The sequence below is a fragment of the Pan paniscus genome, chromosome 2, assembly GCF_029289425.2.
Source record: "Pan paniscus chromosome 2, NHGRI_mPanPan1-v2.0_pri, whole genome shotgun sequence".
NCBI classification, from domain to species: Eukaryota; Metazoa; Chordata; class Mammalia; order Primates; family Hominidae; genus Pan; species Pan paniscus.
In genome coordinates, this window is record NC_085926.1 from 42,055,299 (window position 1) to 42,081,162 (window position 25,864).

Genomic DNA, 25,864 nt, shown 5'->3' on the forward strand with positions numbered 1-25,864 from the left:
ATGGGCTGTCAGGTGATGGAGAACATGCTCGGATTAAAGTTTTATTAGGCAGTCATTGAAAGGAAGACATTAAATGGAAAAAAGTTCTCCGAGAGACCTAGACTATCCCCAAGAATGCATCTGTGGCCTCCCAGGGCTTTGCCAAGTGCAGTCTCAGGACACTGCTTGGCATTCAGCCCTTGATAAATTCACTCCTCCCCCAGTTCCCAGCAAGCCCTGAGATGAACAGCAGACTTTTTGTTCCACTTTAATTTTTGGGCAAAACCGAATGCCCATCACAAAGCCCCGTTCTCCTTGCTACTCCCCTTCCCCCAACCTAGAGGTATCACATTTTTGGGTGCGTCATTTTCTGTTTGGGGTGGCTTAACAAGATGAGCCGATAGGGTTCCCAGGCTGCCTGGAGTTACATAACCCATTGTGCTTCCAGGACAGCTCACAATCTTAGGATTTGCCCTAACAAGCAAACTCAGAAAACTGCTGAGGAAGGCACGGGAGGGTGGCTGTGCGAGGTACTGCCGGGGCTGAGCTCTCATGGAGGCTCTCTCTGTTCTCTGAAGTGCCTTTGGAGTTTATGTCTGCACATGGCATTGGTTTTTCAATTTGGGCAGCCCGTCAGGGCTCAGCCTCTGCCAGGACTCTGCCACGGCAAGCTCATTCGGACAAACGCCTGTGGTAAGTTTGTTTGCCAGGTCTGTCTGCTGTCTGTTTTCTTTGTGGTGTGGTCGGAAAGGAGAAAAGACCACAGGAGAAGCTGTCTCTCTCTTGCTCTGTGCTGCTTGGGAGGTTGTTCATGGTCATGTGGTAGAGAAATTGCCATGTTGAATGATAGGCAGAGCAAAGGGACTTCAGAGACACAACTACTGCCCTCACCACACCCCCATCTCCCGTTCCCAGGTCCCCTTGTCCCCTTGCCCAGGCTCAGTAGGTGCAAGTGACACTTGCAGGGCATGAGCACAGGGCTGAGTTGAGCCCAGACCCCCTGCACTGCCACTCCCTTTCCCTTCACAGTTCTCTGCAGTGGGTGGACAGGGTTTCTAAGGCCTCCTCCGCCTCTCCAGCTCTGATTTCTTTAATCCTATGTCTTGTCTTTATCCTGATTTCTTAGATGCTAACCTGGTATCTTGGGTCAGCAAGGAGTTTTTCAGAAGGTGAAGGACAGAGTTAGACTGTCTCCCTCCCTCTCTCCCATTTCCCTCTCTTCCACCCTCCCTTTCTTTTTTGTCCTTTACTAAATGCTTGGGCCTGGGACTCGGATCCACACCCCATTGATGGACGGCTTGCTAATCAGATCTGCTGTGGCTTGTGTCTCTTGCTGTGGGGCTGACACTTCTCACTTCCTCTAAGCTGGTCAGAGTCCGGTGGTTGATGACCCATCTGGTTTCTGTCCTGTCTACACGCTGCTTCCTGAGAGCTGTCTGGGCCAGAAAACAGTTAATTCCTGAGAGAAGTGAGCTCCTGTTCCATTCCAGTCAGTTTTAGGCTTTAAAACATGTAAATCTTATTGAATAAGCCTAAAGACACTTCAAACATGCATCTTACTGAGGCAGTCGTATTGATTTTTGTGTGTTGAAGCAGCGTGCACCCAGGGCCAGGTTTTTACTGGGGTTTATGTTAATTCCTGGGGTCAGAGAGGACTGGTCCTGCCCTCAGAGCACAGAGGTGGGCCAGGGTGTAAAGGAGAAGCTGTAAACTGAGTGAGAATTGCCTAGGAAAAATCTGCTAACAGGAGTAGCCCTGCCTGGGAGGACTCTTCATCAAAGGGCCATGGCTTAGAATTTGTTCCTTTTATTTTGTTTTGTTATGTTATGTTGTGTTGTGTTGTGTTGTGTTATGTTATGTTATGTTATGTTATGTTATGTTATGTTATGTTATGTTATGTTATGTTATGTTATGTTATGTTATGTTATTTCATGACTCACTGTATTGCCCAGGCTGGTTTTGAATTCCTGGGCTCAAGTGATCCCCCTGCCTTGGCCTCCCAAAGTGCTGGGATTACAGGCGTGAGCTACCATGCCTGACCCAGGATCTTTTCCTTTTCTATCACTGATTTAAGCCATAAAACTTGATGTCTTATCCTCTGAAAACATGCTCAAATAAAACATTATGGAATTCTTACACATCTTATTAATTAAATTTAAGGCCTTGTCAATTTCTCTCTAGTATAATGTTTATTTGTGTTTTCTATTGAAAATTTGTAATCTAAATGGGTCTTTTATTTGGCTATATTAATGAAACAGAAAAGAATGGACAGTGAAATATATATCCCTTTTACAACAGAGTGAGAAAATGTAAATTACAATCTAGGGAATAACACATATTTTCTAAATGTGTAATTTAGAAGTTTTTTTTTTTCTCCTTCTCTTAGTGGAATCTCCTTTATTTCACAGTTGATTTGTTTTTGCAAATGGAATGCAGAAAGGGGCCCTGTTATGCTAATTTCTAGAGAGAGCATTTGATCTTTGCAAAACCACAGAAACATTCACCTCTGCCTTTTAAATATGCTATAAATGATTTGGGGGCCACCAGCTAATCTTCCTACCCTTTAGTTCCCTTATGACTAGGTGAGTAGGTAGAATATTTATCACAAGGTTTTTGACATAAGTTGTGAAATTTATTTAAAATGTCATTTGTACGTTTTTTTCCATGTGATTTTGGGGCCATAGTTCTCAAGTATTTGATATATTTTTATCTTCTCCTAACTGGTTTTAATTCTGCACTTGAAACAAATTTTTTTCTCTCCTGTCCTCTTTTCTCTCCCCTCTCTTCTCTCTTCTCTTTTCTCTTTTCTCCCCTTCCCTTCCCTTCCCTTCCCTTCCCTCCCCTCCCCTCCCCTCCCCTTCCCTCTCCTCCCCTCCCCTCCCCTTCCTTTTTTTTTTTTTTTTACAGAGTCTCACTTCTATCACCCAGGCTGGAGTGCAGTGGCATGATCTTGGCTCACTGCAACCTCCACCTCCCAGGTTCAAGCAGTTCTCATCCCTCAACCTCCTGAATAGCTGGGATTACAGGCATGCGCCACCACGCCCAGCTAATTTTTTGTATTTTTAGTAGAGACAGGGTTTCGCCATGTTGCCCAGGCTGATCCCAAATTCCTGAGCTCAGGCAGTCCGCCTGCCTAGGCCTCCCAAAGTACTAGGATTACAGGCGTGAGCCACCGTGCCTGGCCGAAACAAGCTTTTCATTTATATAATGTATCAATCTTTGTTCACCCCAAACTATTTTTGGAAGCTGGCAAATAATAAATTATAATAGGAAAAAAAAATGGCAGTTTTTGGCAGAGTGGCCAGGTATGGGCCTCGGCACCCTGTTCTTCCTGCTCAGCCAAGGTCTGTTGTAGGAACGTTGACTGGGAGTGACTGAGAGGATTCAGGGTGCACCAATGCCAGGCTCAGGCTGAGCAGCTGGATTGGTGTGTGAGTCTGGGACTCATGGCCCCAGGGGAAACTTTGGAGTCAGAAACTTCTCTGTTTTCACTGACCCCTGATCTCTCATAAACACTGAAAAACTTGAGCAAGTCAGGCTGAAACTATCAGGAGCTGAAACTTTATTTTACTTTTAGAGCCAGAGTCTCACTCTGTCACATAGGCTGGAGTGCAGTGGTGCAGTGCAGTCATGGTGTATTGCAATCTTGAACTCCTGGGCTCAAGTGACTCTCCCACCTCCACCTCCCAAGTAGCTGCGACTACGGGCTGGAGCCACCGTGCCTGGCTATTTTTTTTTGGTAGCAATGGGATCTTGCTGTGTTGACCAGGCTGGTCTTGAACTTCTGGCCTCAAGTGATCCTACCACCTTAGCTTTCCAAAGTGTTGGGATTATAGGTATGAGCCCCAGTGCCCGGCAAAGGTGTAACTTTATAACTAGATCTGGAAGAAATATAATGTTATAAATCCTGTTCTAGGTTTCTCTAGAGAAACAGAGCCAATAGGAGAAACATATATCGAAATGTATTACAAGGAATTGTGTTACTTGATGGTGGAGGCTGACAAGTCCAAGATGTGCAGTTGGCAAGCTGGAGGCCTGGGAGACCCAATGGTATAGTTGCAGTCCAAAGGCTTGACAGGATTGAGGCCTGGGAACTGGTGTTCCAGTCCTGAAGACCCTGGGGGTGGGTCAGCCTGTTTGCTCTATTCAGACCCCAGCTGACTGGATGAGGTCCATTTCACTCACAGTAAGGAGGCATCTGTTTTACTCAGCCTGCTTATTCATGTTCATCTCACCCAGAAACACTACCACAGACACATTCAGAATCATTCTTGACCAAATTTCTGGCCACCCCATGGCCCAGTCAAGGAGACACATATTATACAGTTAGCCTTCACAGATCCTAATGGTGGCTGCCATTTACTGAGGAGTAGCTCTGTGCCTGGCAGGTTTCCAAGTGTGGCTCCTGGAACTCATGTTGTCCTCAGCACAGCTCTGAGGTGGGTACTGTTACCACCTTCACCTTTGAGGAGGCGCAGAGTAGGCAGCTTAACCTCTTGTATAAAATAGGGATCCTTGAGGTTTAGACCCGACAGCATTGTTTTCTGACCCTCTTTAAGTTACTGTTCTTCATTTTTTTTCTGTTTTACTAGTTTCTTTTACTGTTAAATGGGGTTTTAAATTATGAAAATAACACATGCACGTGGTAAAACTTGAAAGTGTACCAAAATATAGTCAGTGCAGATCAGCTCTCACTCCACCATCAGTGCAGTTTAATGGGTAAAAAAATCATTCCAAGAAGTTTTTATGCACATATTCATTTTCTAAAAAACACAGATGGGACCATATCCTATTCCTTGATCTGCATTGTAAGATGATTAACCATATTACTTAAAATGAATTCACATACTATTACCTTATTCTTTAAAATAGCGACATGATATCCCATTGTTTGGCTTTATCATCATCATCATCATCATCATCATCATCATCATCATCATCAGTCATTTAATTAAACCAGGCTGTGGTCTGAATATTTGTCTCCCCAAAATGAGTATGTTGAAACCTAATCAGCAGTGCAATGGTATCAGGTGGTGGAGCCTCTGGGAGGTGGTTAGGTCACAGGGGCAGAGCCCTGATGAGTGGATTAGTGTCTTTATAAAAGAGGTTTTGGAGAGCTAGCTAGCCTGTTCTACCCTGTGAGGACAGAGTGAGAAGGTGCCATCCGTGAACCAGGAACCAAGCCCTTACCAGACATTTGGTGGTGCCTTTATCTTGGACTTGTCAGTCCCCAAAGCTGGGAGAAATAAATGTTTGTTGTTGACAAGCCACCAGTTTATGGTATTTTGCTCTAGCAGCCTGAACAGGCTAGGAAAACTCAGCAGCTCTCAGTCCTGGAATACCTAATATTTCTTTTTAGAAGAAGCATTTTGTAATTCATTTTTTTGTTACCCTTAAATGAAATTCATAGATAACGAATCCTCTTAAAAACGTAATTTTATTTATTTTATTTCTATCTTTTTTTGAGATGGAGTCTTGCTCTATTGCTCAGGCTGGAGTGTAGTAGTGTGATCTCAGCTCACTGCAACCTCTGCCTCCCGGGTTCAAGTGATTCTCCTGCCTCAGCCTCCTGAGTAGCTGGGACTATAGATGTGTGCCACTACACTCGGCTAATTTTTTGTATTTTTAGTAGAGATGGGGTTTCGCCATGTTGGCCAGGCTGGTCTCGAACTCCTGTCCTCAAGTGATCTGCCCGCCTCGACCTCCCAAAGTGCTGGGATTACAGGCGTGAGCCACCGCGCATGGCCAAACACATAATTTTAAAAGAATCAGTATAATGCTTTACCGTACTATAAAGGAGAAACTAAAGAAAAATGACATAGCTTGTATTTCAAATGTCGCTGAGGGGACGTGGCCTCATTAGAACACATAATGAGCAATTGGGCCCTGCCCCTGCAGGTAGAATTGCTGTGAAGGGGGCAGCCACAAAGGCAGTGAAGCATGCTGGCTACTCAAGGGTCCAAGACAGAACCACTGCAGCAGCCCCCATTGATGGGTGCTGTAAGTTGTTTTCAGTTCTTGCATTTTAAATGGTGCCTCAAGCACCATTCCTACTCACCCTTAGAAGCATTGGCTTAAACAGTGTGCAACAAGAAAAATGCATACAGTTTAAAGAATACACTTTGAGGTTTTCCACGTTCATCCTATTCCCAGACCTCTGCCTTTCCTCCCAAGGGAATGACTGTTGCTTGTTTATCTTTCCAAAAATGTTCTGTGCATGCGTTTGTATGATATGTATGTCCTCTCCCCTGCTTTGAAAGCTTTCTACACATGGGAACATACACTAAACATATTGTTGCCTTTTCTCCTCAGTAATCTATATTGGAGACCTTTCCACTTAGCATACATCCATCATATTCTTTTTGCTGGCTGCCTATTTTTCATTGTCTATAAATCCCACGATTGATTTAATTAATTCTCTATTGTAAGACAAGTAGATTGTTTCCAGTATTCTGCAAATACCACTGGGTTGGGGATAGCCATGTTCCCACATATTTAAACAAATAAGTAATGAATGTACTTGTGTGAATTCCTAGGCTGGGGACTGTAATTTGATGGAGCGAGTCATAGAGGTTGTATATGGTGTGTGTTCAGACGATGTGGGAGAAGTGTGTGGGCGCTCACTGTCTGCACCCCTGGTATGAGCACATTTGCTCTTTGCCAGCTGAGTGTATAAACGGCAGCAGCCCCTGATCTTGATTTACGCTCCTCAGTGTGTAGAGGCTGAGCATTTTCAGTATTTCCTGGAGGAATTTTTATTGTCTTTTCTGTGATCTGAGATAAATGCTTAACAGTTTCTACTTTTAGCTCATGGAGTGATTGCCTCCAAAATTCTAATTACTATTTATATCCTATTTTTATACTTTCCTTTCCATCCCTCATGTAGCACGTCACTGCCTGGTAGGCTTGGATTTTGAATTCTGGATTTTGAATACCATGCGGCACCTGCTGGGCGTACCTGAACTTTATATCAAGGACTCACCACACAGTTTATGATTTGAGTTTTTAAATTTCCCAGACATCTGCCTTAGAAAACAGACCAAACACATACTGATAGGTTGGTCCATCAGAGTGTGCTCTGGGAAGGGTTGTGGAGGTCTCACCTTTTAAACTGCTGTGATACTGACAACTATGTGAACACCAGGGTCCAGTGGTGTTTCTATTTCCAGAGGAGTATCTTGGAGGACCTTTAAGTTTTCCTTTCCTCCCTTCTTTTCATTTTTTTTCTTCTCACCCTCTTCTCTCCCCCATCTCTCCTTCCCACTTTCTGTCTGTTTCCTCTCCCCTCCCCTCCTCCTCACCCCGATATCTCTCCTTCCCCTTGCTGTCTCCTTTCTTCTCTTCCTCCATCCCCACTCCCCTCCTTTCTCTGCTTTTCTCCTCCTCCTCTTCCTTGAAGAAACAATGGCTTTCTTTTTTTTTCTTTTTAATAATTATACAACTGAGGTGGATCTAGGTTGGTGACGCCTTTAGAAGCTTTGCAGCATTCAGTAGAGCTTCTTAGGTACAGGCAGCAGGCACGTCACGGGTCGTACTGGGTTAATGTTCTTTTGTGCTTTTCCAGCACATGGAGGAAGGGAAGTTGGGCCTGTGGTCAACTGACCCTTTCCCAGTTGAGTCTGCAGGTTGTGAGTGTGCAGTAAGTCTTTTGAATTATTAGCTGGAGTTAAATGGGAAGGAAGAGGTGAGGATATCAATAACGTGAAGCAGGAAGGCTGAAGACCATGAGTTCTGTGGAGGGAACCTGACCTGTGGGAGAGAGGGAGGGAGAAAGAGAACAGAGAGCTCCAGCCAGCTCACCCTTTGGGGTGACTGGAAGCTGCCTAGAAGGTGGTTTTGCCCTAATTTACAAATTTACTGCCCTTTTGAGGCCTTATCTGGTCCAGGCTCACTTCCTACTCTGCTACCTTCTATCACGGTGTTGGAAAAGAAGGAGCGCCTAGCAGGGTGGGCCTTTTGAGCATGGGAGTCCACAGTGTACCCCTTGGAGCCCAGTTGCAGGGAGAGCAAGATGGGCAGGTGGTTTCATCCAGAATTGGGTTTTGCTGTATGGGTGCCGTGAAAGTCCCACGAGAGTGAGGGAGGCCGAGCCTTAGGCACCAGCGTTGCTGGAGCCAAAGGGCTGGGGGATTCCAGCTGGACAGGAAGGGGGTGGTAGAGGCCATGCAGAGGAATTGAGGGGCTGGGGGTCTCCATGGAATAGCGGGCATAACTGAGGGAGAGCTGTGGGGGAAGGGGGTTGCAGTCAGGGAGGGGGTATCTAAATTCCAGATTTCAGAGGTGGCCCGGGTGTGGCTGGCAGAAGTGGCATGTGATAGGAGGGCCGTGGAGGTCCCAGACTTGAGAGCTGGGGAGTCAGGTGGTGTCAGGTGTAGGGGTGGCAGTGGCAGCCTGGATGAGTGGCTGCACTTGGTGGAGAGGACGGCCGCCAACCTCTACCGGGGCGGAGTTGCTGATGGGTGGACGAGTGGGCATAGGCCGGGGTGACCCAGCTGGATGGCCTGAGTCTCAAGCGAGCAAGGATTTTTAAAGGCAAATGGGAGGAAATGAGAGGGGGAGGTGGTCCAAGGAGCCAGAGGATGCCGGCACCAACTCCAGACCTGAGTGCGGCAGCTCAGAGCAAGACCCTAATCTTGACCTTCCAGGAGGTTTAAACCCTAGTTTGATTTTGACCTAGATGATGGAACGTTTGCGTGGTACGAACTGAACCTTCTTAGTGGGAGAGATGGAAATGGTTGGAAAGACAATGGTGAGCTAAGCCTGTGGGCAGGGGCCCCTCCTTCAAACCCCAGCCACGCAGAGAGGGAGAGTCATGCTGAGGGGCTCTGACGTTCTTCTCTTAGTAGGAATTCTGTTCACTTTCCCAAACCAACATGTTCGGTTTCAGCTTATCTGATAAATATAATTATGCTCTTTTGTTCAGCTTTGAAAAATCCTGACCGTAGACCATTCAGGTTGTCATACCTTCAGGTTTGAACTCATTGCCCAGTGCTATTTTAACTGTTGTTTCTCCCTATTTATGTGAGTAGAAATGAGAAGGGGCAAAGCTGACTTTGTGACAGGGCCTGGAAGTTTTCTGTGCCCAGTGTCTCTTCCTTTGCCTTTAATTTGAATTCAGGCTGCCTGGGATGTGTGGTAAAGAATGGGCCTGTCCAGGTGCGGATGCAGCACCACCTAGTGGGCCAGAGATGCACTAGCAACAGGAGACAGGTTTTTGCAACTTTTGGAATGGATTGAAGGATCGTAGGCAGAGACTGCCAGGGTTAGGGCCAGTGGCTCACACCTGTAATTCCAGCACTTTGGGAGGCCAAGGCAGGAGAATCGCTTCAGCCAAGGAGTTTGAAGCCAGCCACTATGAAGGCAACATAGTGAGACCCCCATCTCTACAAAAAATACAAAGCTTAGCCGGTGTGGTGGTGCATGCCCTGTAGTCCCAGCTACTTGGGAGGCTGAGGTGGGAGGATCACTTGAGCCCAGGGTGTAGAGGCCACAGTGCGCCATGATTGTGCCACTGCACTCCAGCCTGGATGACAGAGCAAGAGACCTTGTCTTTCTTAAATAAAAAAATGGTGACAGGTGAGGCAGGTAACTTAGTTGTGTAGAAGAAAAGAAATCTTCTCCCATCTCATCTTTTCTCCTGCCTTGTTCCATCTACCTTTATTCTCTTCCCATCCACTCTGTTTACTGAAACTAATTCCAGAAGTAGTTTTTGTAAGGGACGGTGTCATTATAGCCAAGTGTGGCCATGTTTTTCTTGCATAGACTCATGTAAGGAGATTCTGATGGGGGTGTAATTTCATTCCCATGTAGTGAACTTTATTCGAGCTGTCAGTGATTGTACTTTACAAGACTTTATTTATTTATTTTGAGACAGAGTTTTGTTCTTGTTGCCCAGGCTGGAGTGCAATGGCACAGTCTCGGTTCACTGCAACCTCTGTCTACTGGGTTCAAGTGATTCTACTGCCTCAGCCTCCCCAGTAGCTGGGATTACAGGCACCTGCCACCACACCTGGCTAATTTTTTTGTATATTTAGTAGAGACGGGGTTTCACCATATTGGCCAGGCTGGTCTCGAACTCCTGACCTCAGGTGATCCACCTGCCTCAGCCTCCCAAAGTGCTGGGATTACAGGCGTGAGCCACCACACCTGGCCAACTTTACAGGACTTTAAATTAGCTGTGTGTTAGTCAAGTGTTGCTGTAGGAGTGCTAACAGCCTCCAAATCCTAGTGGTTCCTACAACATTTATTTCTTGCTCACAGACATGGGTCACCTGAGGATTGGCTTTGTTTGTCTCTTATTTGGGGATTTGGGCCACAAAGTTGGGACCTACCTAAGGACATGTTCTCCTCTGGGCAGAGGACAAGAGCTCAAGAGGACAGACCCAACCACGCCACACAGGCATGCTTAGAGCCTCCCACTGGACATGGAGTTATGCCGGCCACAACGAATCATGTGGCCCAGCCTGAAGTCACAGAGTTGTGAAATATTTTGCCCATATTGGGCAAATAGTGAACCATAGCAAGAGTGATTCAGGAAGGATGCAGGAAGAATTGTGGACAAAGTGAACAGCTTAGAGTTTAGAGTATTCTTAGGTGACAGGAGTGGCACTGAATGGCCGAGGTACATTAGTTGCTTTCAGGAAAGCCTCGTGGTGCCAGTCACCTCTGAATTATTGGCTTCTTCTATTAGCCCTGCTTGAGGAGGGGAAAGACATGACTCTTACGGCCTAGAGCAGGAGTTGGCAAACTCCTGTAAAGGGCCAGAGAGTAAATCTTCTAGGTTTGCAGGTCAGAAGGTCCCTGTCTCAACTGCTTGTCTCTGCTGTTGCAGCACATGAAGCAGCCATAGACATTCCCTAGAGGAATGGGTGTGGCTGTGTTTGGGAAACACTTTTCTTTATGAAAATAGCAGAGCAGACTCCTGGCCTAGACCTTCAAGGAATGACCTCTGTCATGACACCAACTTAACGGTAAGAGAGAACCACCTCTTTTTAGTTGGGAAGCCAAATAGTATTCAAAGAGCTGTTGGTGAGTCCAGCAATCCTCCACCTATTTACTCCGCGTTATTAAGCTGTAAACAGTCGTTTCAGGTCATTGAAAATCCAGGCAACCAAAGCTTATTGTTCTTAAGTCTGAAATATCACGTACTTATTTATTTATTTATTTATTTTATTTTATTTTATTTTTTTCTTTTTTATTGATCATTCTTGGGTGTTTCTCGCAGAGGGGGATTTGGCAGGGTCACAGGACAATAGTGGAGGGAAGGTCAGCAGATAAACAAGTGAACAAAGTTCTCTGGTTTTCCTAGGCAGAGGACCCTGCGGCCTTCCGCAGTGTTTGTGTCCCTGGGTACTTGAGATTAAGGAGTGGTGATGACTCTTAACGAACATGCTGCCTTCAAGCATCTGTTTAACAAAGCACATCTTGCACCGCCCTTAATCCATTCAGCCCTGAGTGGATACAGCACATGTTTCAGAGAGCACAGGGTTGGGGGTAAGGTCACAGATCAACAGGATCCCAAGGCAGAAGAATTTTTCTTAGTACAGAACAAAATGAAAAGTCTCCCATGTCTACCTCTTTCTACACAGACACAGCAACCATCCGATTTCTCAATCTTTTCCCCACCTTTCCCCCCTTTCTATTCCACAAAACCGCCATTGTCTTCATGGCCCGTTCTCAATGAGCTGTTGAGTACACCTCCCAGATGGGGTGGTGGCCGGGCAGAGGAGCTCCTCACTTCCCAGTAGGGGCGGCCGGGCAGAAGCGCCCCTCACCTCCCGGACGGGGTGGCTGGCCGGGCGGGGGGCTGACCCCCCCACCTCCCTCCCAGACGGGGCGGCTGGCCGGGCGGGGGGCTGACCCCCCACCTCCCTCCCGGACAGGGCGGCTGGCCGGGCAGAGGGGCTCCTCACTTCCCGGTAGGGGTGGCCGGGCAGAGGCGCCCCTCACCTCCCGGACAGGGCGGTTGGCCGGGCGGGGGGCTGATCCCCCCACCTCCCTCCTGGACAGGGCGGCTGGCCGGGCGGGGCCTGACCCCCCCACCTCCCTCCCGGACGGGGCGGCTGGCCGGGCGGGGGGCTGACCCCCACCTCCCTCCCGGACGGGGCGGCTGGCCGGGCGGGGGGCTGACCCCCCCACCTCCCTCCCGGACGGGGCGGCTGGCCGGGCGGGGGGCTGACCCCCCCACCTCCCTCCCGGACGGGGCGGCTGGCCGGGCGGGGGGCTGACCCCCCCACCTCCCTCCCGGACGGGGCGGCTGGCCGGGCGGGGGGCTGACCCCCCCACCTCCCTCCCGGACGGGGCGGCTGGCCGGGCAGAGGGGCTCCTCACTTCCCAGAAGGGGCGGCCGGGCAGAGGCGCCCCTCACCTCCCGGATGGGGCGGCTGGCCAGGCGGGGGGCTAACCCCCCCACCTCCCTCCCGGACGGGGCGGCTGGCCGGGCCGGGGGCTGACCCCCCCACCTCCCTCCCAGACAGAGCGGCTGGCCGGGCAGAGGGGCTCCTCACTTCCCAGTAGGGGCGGCCGGGCAGAGGCGCCCCCCCCCACCTCCTGGACAGGGCGGCTGGCCGGGCAGGGGGCTGATCCCCCCACCTCCCTCCCGGACGGGGCAGCTGGCCAGGCGGAGGGCTGATCCCCCCACCTCCCTCCCGGACGGGGCGGCTGGCCGGGCGGGGGGCTGACCCCCCCACCTCCCTCCCAGACGAGGAGGGAGGACGCTCCTCACTTCTCAGACGGGGTGGCTGCCGGGCAGAGGGGCTCCTCACTTCTCAGACGGGGTGGTTGCCAGGCAGAGGGTCTCCTCACTTCTCAGACAGGGCGGCCGGGCAGAGACACTCCTCACATCCCGGACGGGGCGGCAGGGCAGAGGTGCTCCCCACATCTCAGACAATGGGCGGCCGGGCAGAGACGCTCCTCACTTCCCAGATGTGATGGCGGCCGGGAAGAGGCGCTCCTCACTTCCTAGATGGGATGGCGGCCGGGCAGAGACGCTCCTCACTTTCCAGACTGGGCAGCCAGGCAGAGGGGCTCCTCACATCCCAGACGATGGGCAGTCAGGCGGAGACGCTCCTCACTTCCCAGACGGGGTGGCTGCCAGGCAGAGGCTGCAATCTCGGCACTTAGGGAGGCCAAGGCAGGCCGCTGGGAGGTGGTTGTAGCGAGCCGAGATCACGCCACTGCACTCCAGCCTGGGCGCCATTGAGCACTGAGTTAACGAGACTCCGTCTGCAATCCCGGCACCTCGGGAGGCCGAGGCTGGCGGATCACTCGCGGTTAGGAGCTGGAGACCAGCCTAGCCGACACATCGAAACCCCGTCTCCACCAAAAAAATACGAAAACCAGTCAGGCGTGGCGGCGCACGCCTGCAATCGCAGGCACTCGGCAGTCTGAGGCAGGAGAATCGGGCAGGGAGGTTGCAGTGAGCTGAGATGGCAGCAGTACCGTCCAGCTTCGGCTCGGCATCAGAGGGAGACCGTGGAAAGAGGGGAGAGGGGGGAGGGGAGAGGGGAGAGGGGAGAGGGAGCTCTATCTACCACCTTTATTTATTTTTTGAGATGGAGTCTCACTCTATCACCTAGGCTGGAGTGTAGTGATGCCATCTCAGCTCACTGCAACTTCCGCCTCCCAGGTTCAAGCGATTCTCCTGCCTCACCCTCCCGAGTAGCTGGGATTACAGGCGCACACCACCATGCCTGGCTAATTTTTGTATTTTTAGTAGAGACGGGGTTTTGCCATGTTGGTCAGGCTGGTCTTGAACTCCTGACCTCCAGTGATCCGCCTGCCTTGGCCTCCCAGGGTGCTGGGATTATAGGCGTAAGCCACCGCGCCCAGCCAAAATCTCATTTTATCTACCTTACCCTATCTTCAGAAGAAATGTCTGTTAAAGGTATTAGAAGCTTCTTTTACCTTGGGCTTTCCAAACAGTTGATGTGGAAGGCAATTTAATCTTTCTCATGGATTCAGAGTTATCTTTTGTGATATCTTCTGTTTTCCAGAGATTTGCTGATGTGTTAAGGGTATGGTACTGATGCTGGATGTTTTGCTCATTAGCCCAGCAAGGTCAAGGTTCTTGTCTCATGACCAGGGAGAAGTAGGCACACGGACACTCAGAGAGAGGGGTCCTGAAAGCAGGTTGCTGGTTCTCCCTTCACAGTTGAATACAAGGGCTTCTCTGTCTGCTGATGGGGCTGTGTTCCCTATTTGTATAAGGTGTGAGTTTCTGGCGGCTCTACCCTGACCTTCCAGTGTGCATGCGGGCCCCTAGTCTGAGCCATTCCACATTGATTTATTTCCCTTACTGCGCATGTGTTAAGGGACTGAATTTTTCACTGCTGGCATGTTTAGGCAAGCCTCCTGTGCACAATGACCTTGGCAGCTCGAAAGTTCTCCAGGGACCCTCCCCTGTCTGCCTAGGAGAGTTCTCTGCTTCCTGCCTCTATCAGTACGTGTGCTCAGCAGGACTTACTTTCACATTTCTTGTAGTTACATTTTTTCTTGTAACAGCTTCATTGAGATATAATTCATGCTTCATACAGTTCATACATATAAAGTGTATAATTTAGTGGTTTTTAGTATGTTCGTGGGGTTGTGCAATTATCACCAGTTCAGTTGGTGAATCTGTTCAATTTCAGAACATTTTCATTCACCCCCCGAAAAGCTCCTTTCCCTTTAGCAATCATCCCTCAGTCTCCTCGCATCTCCCACAGTGTGGCTGCATTCTTTTTTTTCTTTTGAGATGAAGTCTCCCTCTGTCCCCCAGGCTGAAGTGCAGTGGCGTGATCTTGGCTCACTGCAATCTCTGCCTCCCAGGTTCAAGAGATTCTCCTGCCTCAGCCTCCTGAGTAGCTGGGATTACAGGCGTGTGCCACCACACTCAGCTAATTTTTGTATTTTTTTTTCTTAGTAGAGACAGGGTTTTGCTGGGTTGGCCAGGCTGGTCTCAAACTCCTGACCTCAAGTGATCTGCTTGCCTCAGTCTCCCAAAGTGCTGGGATTACAGGCATGAGCCACTATGCCTGGCCATGCGTTCTTAATACGCTTTCAAAGATTTCTACTGTCATTGTTCTTGATTCCAACAGGCTTGCCCCTAACCTTGGAGAGCAGTGGTGGGGGATCGTTCTTGAGTGGTCATCGATGCTATTCGAGGGTACACTTAACAGACATTTTATGGCTGGGCTCGTGTCTGTGATCCCAGCACTTTGGGAGGCTGAGGTGGGAGGATCACTTGAGCTCAAGAGTTTGAGACCAGATCCAGGAGGAGTGGTTCCAACATGGCCGAAAAGGAACAGCTCCAGTCTGCAGCTCCCAGCGTGAGTGATGCAGAAGATGGATGATTTCTTCATTTCCAACTGAGGTACTGGGTTCATCTCACTGCGGCTTGTCAGACAGTGGGTGCAGCCCATGGAGCAGGACGGGTCATCACCTCACCCAGTAAGCGCAAGGGGTCGGGGAATTCCCTTTCCTAGCAAAGGGAAGCCATGACAGATGGTACCTGGAAAATCGGGACACTCCCACCCTAATACTGCGCTTTTCCAATGGTCTTAGCAAACAGCACACCAAGAGATTATATCCTGCGCCTGGCTTGGAGGGTCCCACGCCCACGGAACCTCACTCACTGCTAGCACAGCAGTCTGAGATCAAACTGCAAGGCAGCAGGGAGGCTGGGAGAGGGGCGTCCACCATTGCTGAAGCTTGAGTAGGTAGACAAAACAGCTGGGAAGCTCGAACTGGGTGGAGCCCACTGCAGCTCAAGGAGGCCTGCCTGCCTCTGTAGGGAGGCAGGGCATAGGTGAACTTCTGGGGGCACTTCTGGGGGCAGGGCATAGCTGAACAAAAGGCAGCAGAAACTTCTGCAGACTTAAATGTCCCTGTCTGACAGCTTTGAAGAGAGTAGCGGTTCTCCCAGCATGGAGTTTGAAATCTGAGAATGGACAGACTGCTTCCTCAAGTGGGTCCCTGACCACCGCGTAGCCTAACTGAGAGGCAGCTCCCAGTAGGGGCCGACTGACACCTCATACAGCTGGGTGCACCTCGGAGATGAAGCGTCCAGAGGAAGCATCAGGCAGCAACGTCTGCCATCCTGCAATATTTGCTATTCTGCAGCCTCCGCTGGTGATACCCGGGCAAACGGGGTCTGGAGTGGACCTCCAGCAAACTCCAACAGACCTGCAGCTGAGGGTCCTGACTGTTAGAAGGAAAACTAACAAACAGAAAGGAATCCACACCAAAACCCCATCTGTACGTCACCATCATCAAAGACCAAAGGTAGATAAAACCACAAAGATGGGGAGAAACCAGAGCAGAAAAGCTGAAAATTCTAAAAATCAGAGCACCTCTTCTACTCCAAAGGAATGCAGCTCCTCGCCAGCAGCGGAACAAAGCTGGACAGAGAATGACTTTGACGAGTTGAGAGAAGAAGGCTTCAGACGATCGGTAATAACAAACTTCTCCAAGCTAAAGTAGGATGTTCAAACCCATTGCAAAGAAGCTAAAAATCTTTTTTTTTTTTTTTTTTTTTGAGACAGAGTTTCGCTTTTGTTGCCCAGGCTGGAGTGCAATGGCTCGATCTTGGCTCACTGCAACCTCTGCCTCCTGGCTTCAAGTGAGTCTCCTGCCTCAGCCTCCCAAGTAGCTGGGATTACAGGCATGTGCCACCACACCCAGCTAATTTTTTTGTATTTTTATTAGAGACGGGGTTTCTCCATGTTGGTCAGGCTGGTCTCGAACTCCTGACCTCAGGTGATCCACCCGCCTCGGCCTCCCAAAGTGCTGGGATTACAGGCATGAGCCACCACGCCCAGCAGAAGCTAAAAGTCTTAAAAAAAGATTAGACAAATGGCTAACTAGAATAAATAGTGTAGAGAAGACCTTAAATGACTTGATGGAGCTGAAAACCGTGGCACGAGAACTATGTGACGCATGCACAAGCTTCAGTAGCCGATTTGATCAACTGGAAGAAAGGATATCAGTAATTGAAGATCAAGTGAATGAAATGAAGCAAGAAGAGAAGTTTAGGGAAAAAAGAGTAAAAAGAAACGAACAAAGCCTCCAAGAAATATGGGACTATGTGAAAAGACCAAATCTATGTCTGATTGGTGTACCTGAAAGTGACGGGGAGAATGGAACCAAGTTGGAAAACACTCTTCAGGATATTATCCAGGAGAACTTCCCTAACCTAGCGAGGCAGGCCAACATTCAAATTCAGGAAATACAGAGAATGGCACAAAGATACTCCTCAAGAAGAACAACCCCAAGACACATAATTGTCAGATTCACCAAAGTTGAAATGAAGGAAAAAATATTAAGGGGAGCCAGAGAGAAAGGTCGGGTTACCCACAAAGGGAAGCCCATTAGACTAACAGCAGATCTCTCAGCAGAAACTCTACAAGCCAGAAGAAAGTGGGGGCCAATATCCAACATTCTTAAAGAAAAGAATTTTCAACCCAGAATTTCGTATCCAGCCAAACTAAGCTTCATAAGTGAAGGAGAAATAAAATCCTCTACAGACAAACAAATGCTGAGAGATTTTGTCACCACCAGGCCTGCCTTACAAGAGCTCCTGAAGGAAGCACTAAACATGGAAAGGAACCACCAGTACCAGCCACTGCAAAAACATGCCAAATTGTAAAGACCATCAATGCTAGGAAGAAACTGCATCAACTAACGAGCAAAATAACCAGCTAACATCATAATGACAGGATCAAATTCACACATAACAATATTAACCTGAAATGTAAATGGCCTAAATGCCCCAATTAAAAGACACAGACTGGCAAATTGGATAAAGAGTCAAGACCCATCAGTGTGCTGTATTCAGGAGACCCATCTCACGTGCAGAGACACACATAGGCTCAAAATAAAAGGATGGAGGAAGATCTACCAAGCAAATGGAAAACAAAACAAAACAAAAAGCAGGGGTTGCAATCCTAGTCTCTGATAAAACAGACTTTAAACCAAAAAAGATCAAAAGAGACAAAGAAGGCCATTACATAATGGTAAAGGGATCAATTCAACAAGAAGAGTTTGAGACCAGCCTGGGCAACATAGTGAGACCTCTTCTTTATTTAAGATAAAAAATAAAAATATAATAATAACAACAAAATAGACACTTTATGTGCACTGGAGTCTTGTGTATAGTGACTCTATCACCTGAATAATTACTTTTTAAAATTATAATGTTGTATTTATTTATTTGTATTCTGCTTTGTAGGTTGTCCTTTGGAATTTTCCACATTTTGAATTTATGTTTGTGTTTATTGGAAAATTGGTTCAAGTAAATGTGGAATCATTTTACTGTCAGGGTATATTTGTTTTTCTTAACTGCATATTGTCAGACTAATATTTTTTGGATGAGTTTGAAATCTTTTAATATCCAGATGATCTCATTTGATGTTTTGAAAAAGTAACCATTGTTCGTTTTTAAACAGAATTTCCTGTTCAGGAAATAATTTAGATTAACAATAAAACAGATGAATGCATTGAATGGTAGAGGCACAGTTGGCATTGTGATTTCATGAGATTTTGTACTATTAATAAAATAAGTTTTCCTAATGTGGCACTTAACTTTTCCAGAATTTACCCCTTGATTGCCAGCTAACTTTGCTTGTCCCCTAGTTAGAGCCACCTTTGAAGGGGAAGACAGGACAGTCAGGACAGGGGGAGGGATGTGGGCCTTGAACTCTGGCAGCTGCTCAGGCTACCTTGAAAGCCTTACAGAGTCTAATCATAAACATTGGGTAGAAATGTTTTTGGACAACAGAAAGCAAGTCTAAGAAATCAATTATTTGGGCTGGGCGCAGTGCCTTATGCCTGTAATCCCAGCACTTTGGGAGGCCAAGGCGGGCGGATCATGAGGTCAGGAGATTGAGATCATCGTGGCCAACATGATGAAACCCGTCTCTACTAAAATACGAAAATTAGCCGGCGTGGTGGTGCGTGCCTGTAGTCTCAGTTACTTGGGAGGCTGAGGCAGGGGAATTGCTTGAGCCCAGGAGGCGGAGATTGCAGTGAGCCAAGATTGTGCCACTGCACTCCAGCCTGGCAACAGAGCAAGACTCCATTTCAAAAAAGAAAAAAAAAATTATTTATAAACAGGAAACTTCATCTGAACTCCCAGATTAGAACAGTAAAACCCAAGAGGTTGGAGGGAGATGGGTGAGATTGAGTGCAAAAAGATTATTCTATTTTTGCTGTGGATAATTAGGAAAATACAGGTTAACCTCTTAGCCTGTAACCTCTTGGTCTGTTAACCTCTTTGCCTGTACAGATAGTACCTTTAAAGGTAACTATCTGTATCAGTAAGGATTAAGTTTGGCTGTATAGAACAGTGGCTTCACATTATAGAATTTATTTTTCTCTAAAGTATAAGAAGTTCAGAGGGAGACTGTGCAGTACTGGTGCAGCCCTGCTGTCCCCAGGGTCCCATGCTCTTCCTGTCCTTCAATTCTACCATACTAGATGTGGTTTCCATCCTTAAGGTCATGTCACATCTAAGAAGGCTGCTGAAGCTCCAGCCATCATGTCTGAATTCCAGGATGTAGGGAAGGCAGCCTTTGAGAAAGGCTCTCACACCAGTGCTTTTATCTCATTGGCCAACACTTAGCCTTGTAGTCTCATTTTGCAGCAGGGGAGGCTAAGAAATGTAGTTTTTCCATGGGGCTCAGAGCTTTGATACTAAGAAGAGTATGGATAGCGGATGGCCACCATGTGTCTACCATGTCTCCTTGACTATAATTAAAAATATGATGCAGGCTGGGGGCAGTGGCTCAAGCCTGTAATCCCAGCACTTTGGGAGGCCAAGTGAAGTGAATCCCTTGAGCTAGGAGTTCAAGACCAGCCTGGGCAACGTGGGGAAACCCCATCTTTACTAAAAATACAAAAAATTAGCCAAGTCTGGTGCTGCCTGCCTTTAGTCCTAGCTACTTGGGAAGCTGAGGTGGGAAAATCACCTGAGCCCAGGAAGTTGAGGCTGCAGTGAGCTGTGATCGTACCACTGCACTCCAGCGTGGGTGACAGGAGTGAGACCCTGCCTTTAAAAAAAAAAAAAAAAAAATTCAAACATTCAACATTAGCATTCCCTAACCTAACCCACATCATGACCCTGACAAGAAAACAGTGGTATTTGCATAGCATGATGGGTAAATGATGGAAGTAGTTCTTAGCTGATGGTCACCCCGGACACTACCTGGCACCCTCCATTCCCAGCACTGCTTGTGGAAGCTCTGTTCTAAATCACTAGAAGAAAAAAGAATCTGGTAGCACATACTCTACAATGCAAAAGACAGCAAAGTGATGAAACCTCCAGAAGTTGAACCACCAAGAGGCATGACAATAGTAAGATGAGTCTTGCCCAATTTGACCATAATGCTCCTGTTTGAAGGCAAAATCTCAGAATGGGTCAAAAAGTGAAGCTTTATCTATGTGCTTTGCTTAAGAAATTCTCAAAGTATGCAAAAGACTGGAAGTTGGGCTAGGAGAAAATTTAGAGAAAGAAGAGTTATAAGGAGGGATTATTTAATCAGTGAGGACAGGATCTTTGGGGCCAGGGGCAGGCGTGAGTGGTGGTTAGGATTTTGACCTCCGAGTTCAGGCTCTGTTAGAAAACCAGTTCACTATTTACAGGCTATGTGATGTGGGTCTAGGTATTCAACTTCTCTGTGCTGTAGTGTATTCATTCTTATGTCAAACGGGGATAAATATTAGGACTCTTAGGAGGATTAAATGAGTTAATGGATGTAAATGCTTATAAGTGCTTATTGTACCACTCCATAAGTGTTTACCATTATTACTGATGTGTTTGTTATCATTATAAAAAAGTGCAGCTGGATCCCTGCATAACTCCATCAAACCCAATAAAATCCAGATGGTTCAAAAGGTGATTCAAAGATGTAATGTTGGCTGCTACCCTAGGCACACTGCCTGTGAATTAGCCCTGCTCAGCAAACAGCAGTTAAAATAAAATAGAAAGAAAAGATATAATGTTAAAAATTCAACTGTAAAAGTGCTAGAGGAAAATATTGCTGGATATTTTACTAATCTTGAGATGGGAAAGTCCATCCTAAGCATGGTATAAAGGCTAGAACTATAAGGAAAATGACTGATCGCTTTGAGTGTGCAAAATTAAACTTTACACAGGCATTCTTTAACTATGTATTTGTTCCTGAAAACATTGTGTGTGTTCATGCACACGTATGTTTATTGCGGCACTATTCACAATAGCAAAGACTTGGAACCAACCCAAATGCCCATCAATGATAGACTGGATTAAGAAAATGTGGCACATATACACCATGCAATACTATGCCACCATAAAAAATGATGAGTTCATGTCCTTTGTAGGGACATGGATGAAGCTGGAAACCATCATTCTCAGCAAACTATCACAAGGACAGAAAACCAAACACCGCATTTTCTCACTCACAGGCGGGAATTGAACTGTGAGAACACTTGGACACAGGATGGGGAACATCACACACCGGGGCCTGTCATGGGGTAGGGGTGGCGGGGGGGATAGCATTAGGAGATATACCTAATATAAATGATGAGTTAATGGGTGCAGCACACCAACATGGCACATGTATACATATGTAGCAAACCTGCACGTTGTGCACATGTACCCTAGAACTTAAAGTATATATATATATATAAACTTTGTGTGTGTTGCAAAGTTGGACACTAAAAATACCAGGAGTAATGCAACTTTGTAACCAGAACACTTATAAAAACTGTCCATGTGGGGATAACTTGAATAGCCCAGACAGGCAGTTCCTGGCTGTGGCTGGAGCCACACAAACAATAGAGGGAACGGCTGTGGGGTGTGTGTGTGTGTGTGTTGAGGGGTGGGGGTTGATGGATCTGGGGCTTCTGCTAAGGTGAGCACAGGAGAAAATACAGCCCCCTGTAAGCCGAGAGCCATGCAAGGCTGAGGTGCACCTCTCTGGGGATGGAGTCCTACACACAGAGCTTTTTAAGTTCCTATGAAGTAGTCCTGAAAGGGTTCCTCCTGCCTTTGCAGCATAAGAGCTGAAGGGCTTTTTTCCCATTGAGGGTTGTAAACATTCACACTATTCTGACTTCCCTTGCCCAATTCAGCTTCATGTGTTGAATTTTGTTGTCCTGGCTGAGCCCCTTGCCTTTTATAGGTGGGGTGTGAGCTTTGCCATTTGACAACCAAGCTTTTTGTGGCCCAGGAAGGAGTAGAGGAGTAGAAGACAGAAAAGCAAGTCTTGCCTTGTGTATTTTTGTGACCAGGAGAAAGGCATCATTTTGGCAAAAGCCCCAGGTCTCCCACAGGTGTTCAGTGAAGGTCCTGGCCGCTCTGCTCAGTGTTTGTGAGGGTCGATTTTCCCAGTGCAGGGCACTGCAGGTGCTTGTGAAGAACCAGATGGCTGCTCATTCCATTCTGCAGCATTTATTCAGTGTCTGCTCTGGCCCTGAGCAGACCCTGTCTTTGCCCTCTTAGAGCTGTGTAGTCCAATGACAGAGACTGCTGGTAATCAATCACTAAATCAGTGACTACAAATTGTGATGGGTGGAAAATGCCAGGGGCCAAGGGGGTAACTTAGCCCACCTATCTAGAGAGGTGGCCCTGAAGAAGTCAGTCCATCTGGGATCAGAGGGCAAAGGGGTGGTTGGCAGAGAAGGGAAAAGTGTTCCAGACAGAAGGCCCAGAAGGAGTTGTGAACCCAGAAAATCTGAGACAGTGAAAAAAGATTTGACCTAACTGACTCCATCTTGCTCTTAACCTCCAAGCTGTCCTTATTCATTCCTGGACACAGGTAGAACCAACTTTGGGAGGAACTCATAGTTTAGCTTTGAAACAAAGAGGATACCAGTCCTTTCCCAAAACAAACCTCCTTATTGTCCGTGGACTAGGCTGCCTAAAGCCACAGGATTAGAAGTTATGATAATCCTTTTTTTTTTTTGAGACGGAGTCTCACTCTGTCGCCCAGGCTGGAGTGCGGTGGCGCGATCTTGGCTTACTGCAAGCTCCGCCTCCCGGGTTCACATCATTACCCTGTCTCAGCCTCCCGAGTAGCTGGGACTACAGGCGCCCACTACCATGCCCGGCTAATTTTTTGTATGTTTAGTGGAGACGGGGTTTCACTGTGTTAGCCAGGATGGTCTCGATATCCTGACCTCGTGATCCTCCCACCTAGGCCTCCCAAAGTGCTGGGATAACAGGTGTGAGCCACTGCGCCCAGCCCTAGTTATGGTAATCTTACTAAATTCAAAATGCATCTATTTTGATTAAACCCATATTATTTTCTTATTTATTAAAAATTACACGAAGATCATTCTGTTTTGGGCTGGGTTTATAGTTTTGTAACCCCTATGACAAAATTTGATACCTTATATAGTATTTTACAGGGATAAGTATGAAATTTGCCAACACTTGTTTTGAAAGATGCTGTGGGCTGACATCTTCTTTTTTTTTTTTTTCAAATCTAGAAAAGAGTTTTCACACTTCCCGAGCTTCTCCCCTTTTCAGGAGACTGGTTTTCAAAGCACTTTTCTATACCAGGTGTGTGTCTTCTCTGGTCAAAAAGTAGCCCCTACTCCAGAGTGTACTAAGACTCCAAGGAAAGTTTGGGAAGAGGAATTCCATGAACCTAATGGTAATCTAATCCCTTTCCTCAGCTCTTACTTTTTTTTTTTTTGAGACGTAGTCTTACTCTGTTGCCCAGGCTGGAGTGCAATGGCGCGATCTCGGCTCATTGCAACCTCCGCCTCCTGGGTTCAAGAGTTCGAGACTAGCCTGGCCAACATGGCAAAACCCCATCTCTACTATAAATACAAAAATTAGCTGGGTCAGCTACTTGGGAGGCTGAGGCACAAGAATCACTTGAACCTGGGAGGTGGAGGTTGCAGTGAGCCGAGATTGCACCACTGCACTCCAGCCTGGGCGACAGAGCGAGACTCCATCTCAAAAAAAAAAGGAAACAATTAAAAAGGTCAGGAGCAGTGGCTCATGCCTGTAATCCCATCACTTTGGGAGGCAAAGGCGAGTAGATCACTGGAGCTCAGGAGTTCGAGACCAGCCTGGACAACATGGCAAAACTGTGTCTCTACTGAAAGTACAAAAGTTAGCCGGGCTTGTTCACACGTACCTGTAATCCCAGCTACTTGGGAAGCTGAGGCACGAGAATCTCTTGAGTCTGGGAGATGGAGGTTGCAGTTAGCCAAGATTATGCCACTGCACTCTAGCCTGGGTGACAGAGTAAGACTCTGTCTCAAAAAAAAAAAAAAAAAAAAAAAAAAACCAACTAATTTTTTGTTTGTTTTTTTTTAAGAGATGGGGTCTTGCTATCTCCTAGGCTGGAGTGTAGTGGCATGGTCACAGCTCACTGCATCCTCTAACTGCTGTGCTCAAGGAATCCTCTTGTCTCAGCCTCCCCAGTAGCTGGGGCTACAGGTGTGTGCCACCACACTTGGATTTTTAATTTTTTTTTTGTAGAGATGAGGTCTTCCCATCTTGCCCAAGCTGGTCTTGAACTCCTAGGCTCAAGTGATCCTCCTGCCTTGACCTCCCAAAGTGCTGGGATTACAGGCATGGGCCAGCGCACTTGGCCTAACAATGTCATTTTAAAAAGTATTATAGGCCAGGCACTGTGGCTTATGCCTGTGATCCCAGCACTTTGGGAGGCTGAGGTGGGCGGATCAGTTAAGCCCAGTTCAAGGATGTAGTGAGCCATAATTGCATCACTGCACTTCAGCCTAGGTGACAGAATGAGACCCTATCTCTTCAAAACAAAACAAACATAATATTTGCCATTTAACCATTAAAAAAATTAATTTTCTTAAAAGCATTGTTATTCTACTCTACTCTCTACTCTCTACTCTACTCTACTCTACTCTACGCCTACGCCTACCCCTACCCCTACCCCTACCCCTACCCCTACCCTTCTTTTTTGAGGCAGAGAGGCAGAGTTTCACTCTTGTTGCCCAGGCTGGAGCGCAGTGGCATGATCTTGGCCTCTGCCTCCTGGGTTCAAGCGATCCTTCTGCCTCAGCCTCCCAAGTAGCTGGAACTACAGATGTGTGCCATCACACTCGGCTGATTTTTGTATTTTTTAGTAGAGACGGGGTTTCACTATGTTGGCTAGGCTGGTCTTGAACTCCTGACCTCAGGTGATCCACCGACCTCAGCCTCCCAAAGTGCTGGGATTACAGCCATGAGCCACTGCACCTGGCCAAAAGCACCGTTTTTCTTTTATAGAGATGGGATCTCACTATGTTGCCCAGGCTGGTCTCAAACTCCAGGGCTCAAGTGATCGTCCTGCCTCGGCCTCCCACAGTGTTGGGATTACATACGTGAGCCACTGGGCTGGGCCCATTTAAACATTTTAAAGGGTATAGTTCAGTGGCATTTAGTACATTCAAAATGTGCACCCATAACCGTTTAGTTCCAGAACATTTTCATCACCCCAAAAGGAAACCACCTCCCCATTAGCAGTCGCTCCACATTGTCCCTTTCCCTTAGCCTCTGCCAGCTGCTAATCTGCTTTCTGTCTCTGTGGACTTACCTGTTCTGGACATTTCATATGAATGGAATCATTCAATATGTGGTCTTTTGAGGCCGGCTTCTTTCACTTAGCATAATATTTTCAAGGTTCACCATGTTGCAGCGTATATCAGTACTTCATTGCTTACTGTGGCTGAATAATACTCCAGTATATCTACACATTTTGTTTATCCATTCATCTGCTGATGGGTGTTAGGATTGTTTTTATCTGTGCTACTAAGAACACGGGTGTATAAATATCTGTTTGAGTTCCCACTTTCACTTCTTTTGAGATATAAGCAGTGGCAGGAATTTGCTGAAGTGAAATTGCTGCAACATATGGTAATTGTGTTTGACTTTCTGAGGAACCTGGTTATGCATGTT

The 25,864-nt window shown here is 47.4% G+C and overlaps 2 protein-coding genes across 5 annotated transcripts in view; both read left to right on the plus strand.

Moving 5' to 3' along the window:
• LOC134729922 (proline-rich protein HaeIII subfamily 1-like) overlaps positions 1–24,533 on the plus strand; it is a 129,076-nt gene extending 104,543 nt beyond the window's left edge. The window contains exon 4 of the mRNA XM_063602693.1: positions 15,057–24,533. The gene's annotated coding sequence lies outside the window, so the exon portion shown is untranslated. The remainder of the gene's footprint in view (positions 1–15,056) is intronic.
• Positions 77–25,864, plus strand: part of TRAK1 (trafficking kinesin protein 1) — a 137,556-nt gene continuing 111,768 nt past the window's right edge. For 3 of the 4 annotated variants that reach the window (XM_034956186.3, XM_034956187.3, XM_055109722.2), the window contains exon 1: positions 105–672. In XM_034956186.3, coding sequence (XP_034812077.1) covers positions 582–672 — 91 coding nt within the window. In that variant the 5' untranslated portion in view covers positions 105–581. Of the gene's footprint in view, positions 673–25,864 lie in introns of all 4 variants that reach the window. The other variant, XM_034956185.3, reaches the window with a different exon arrangement.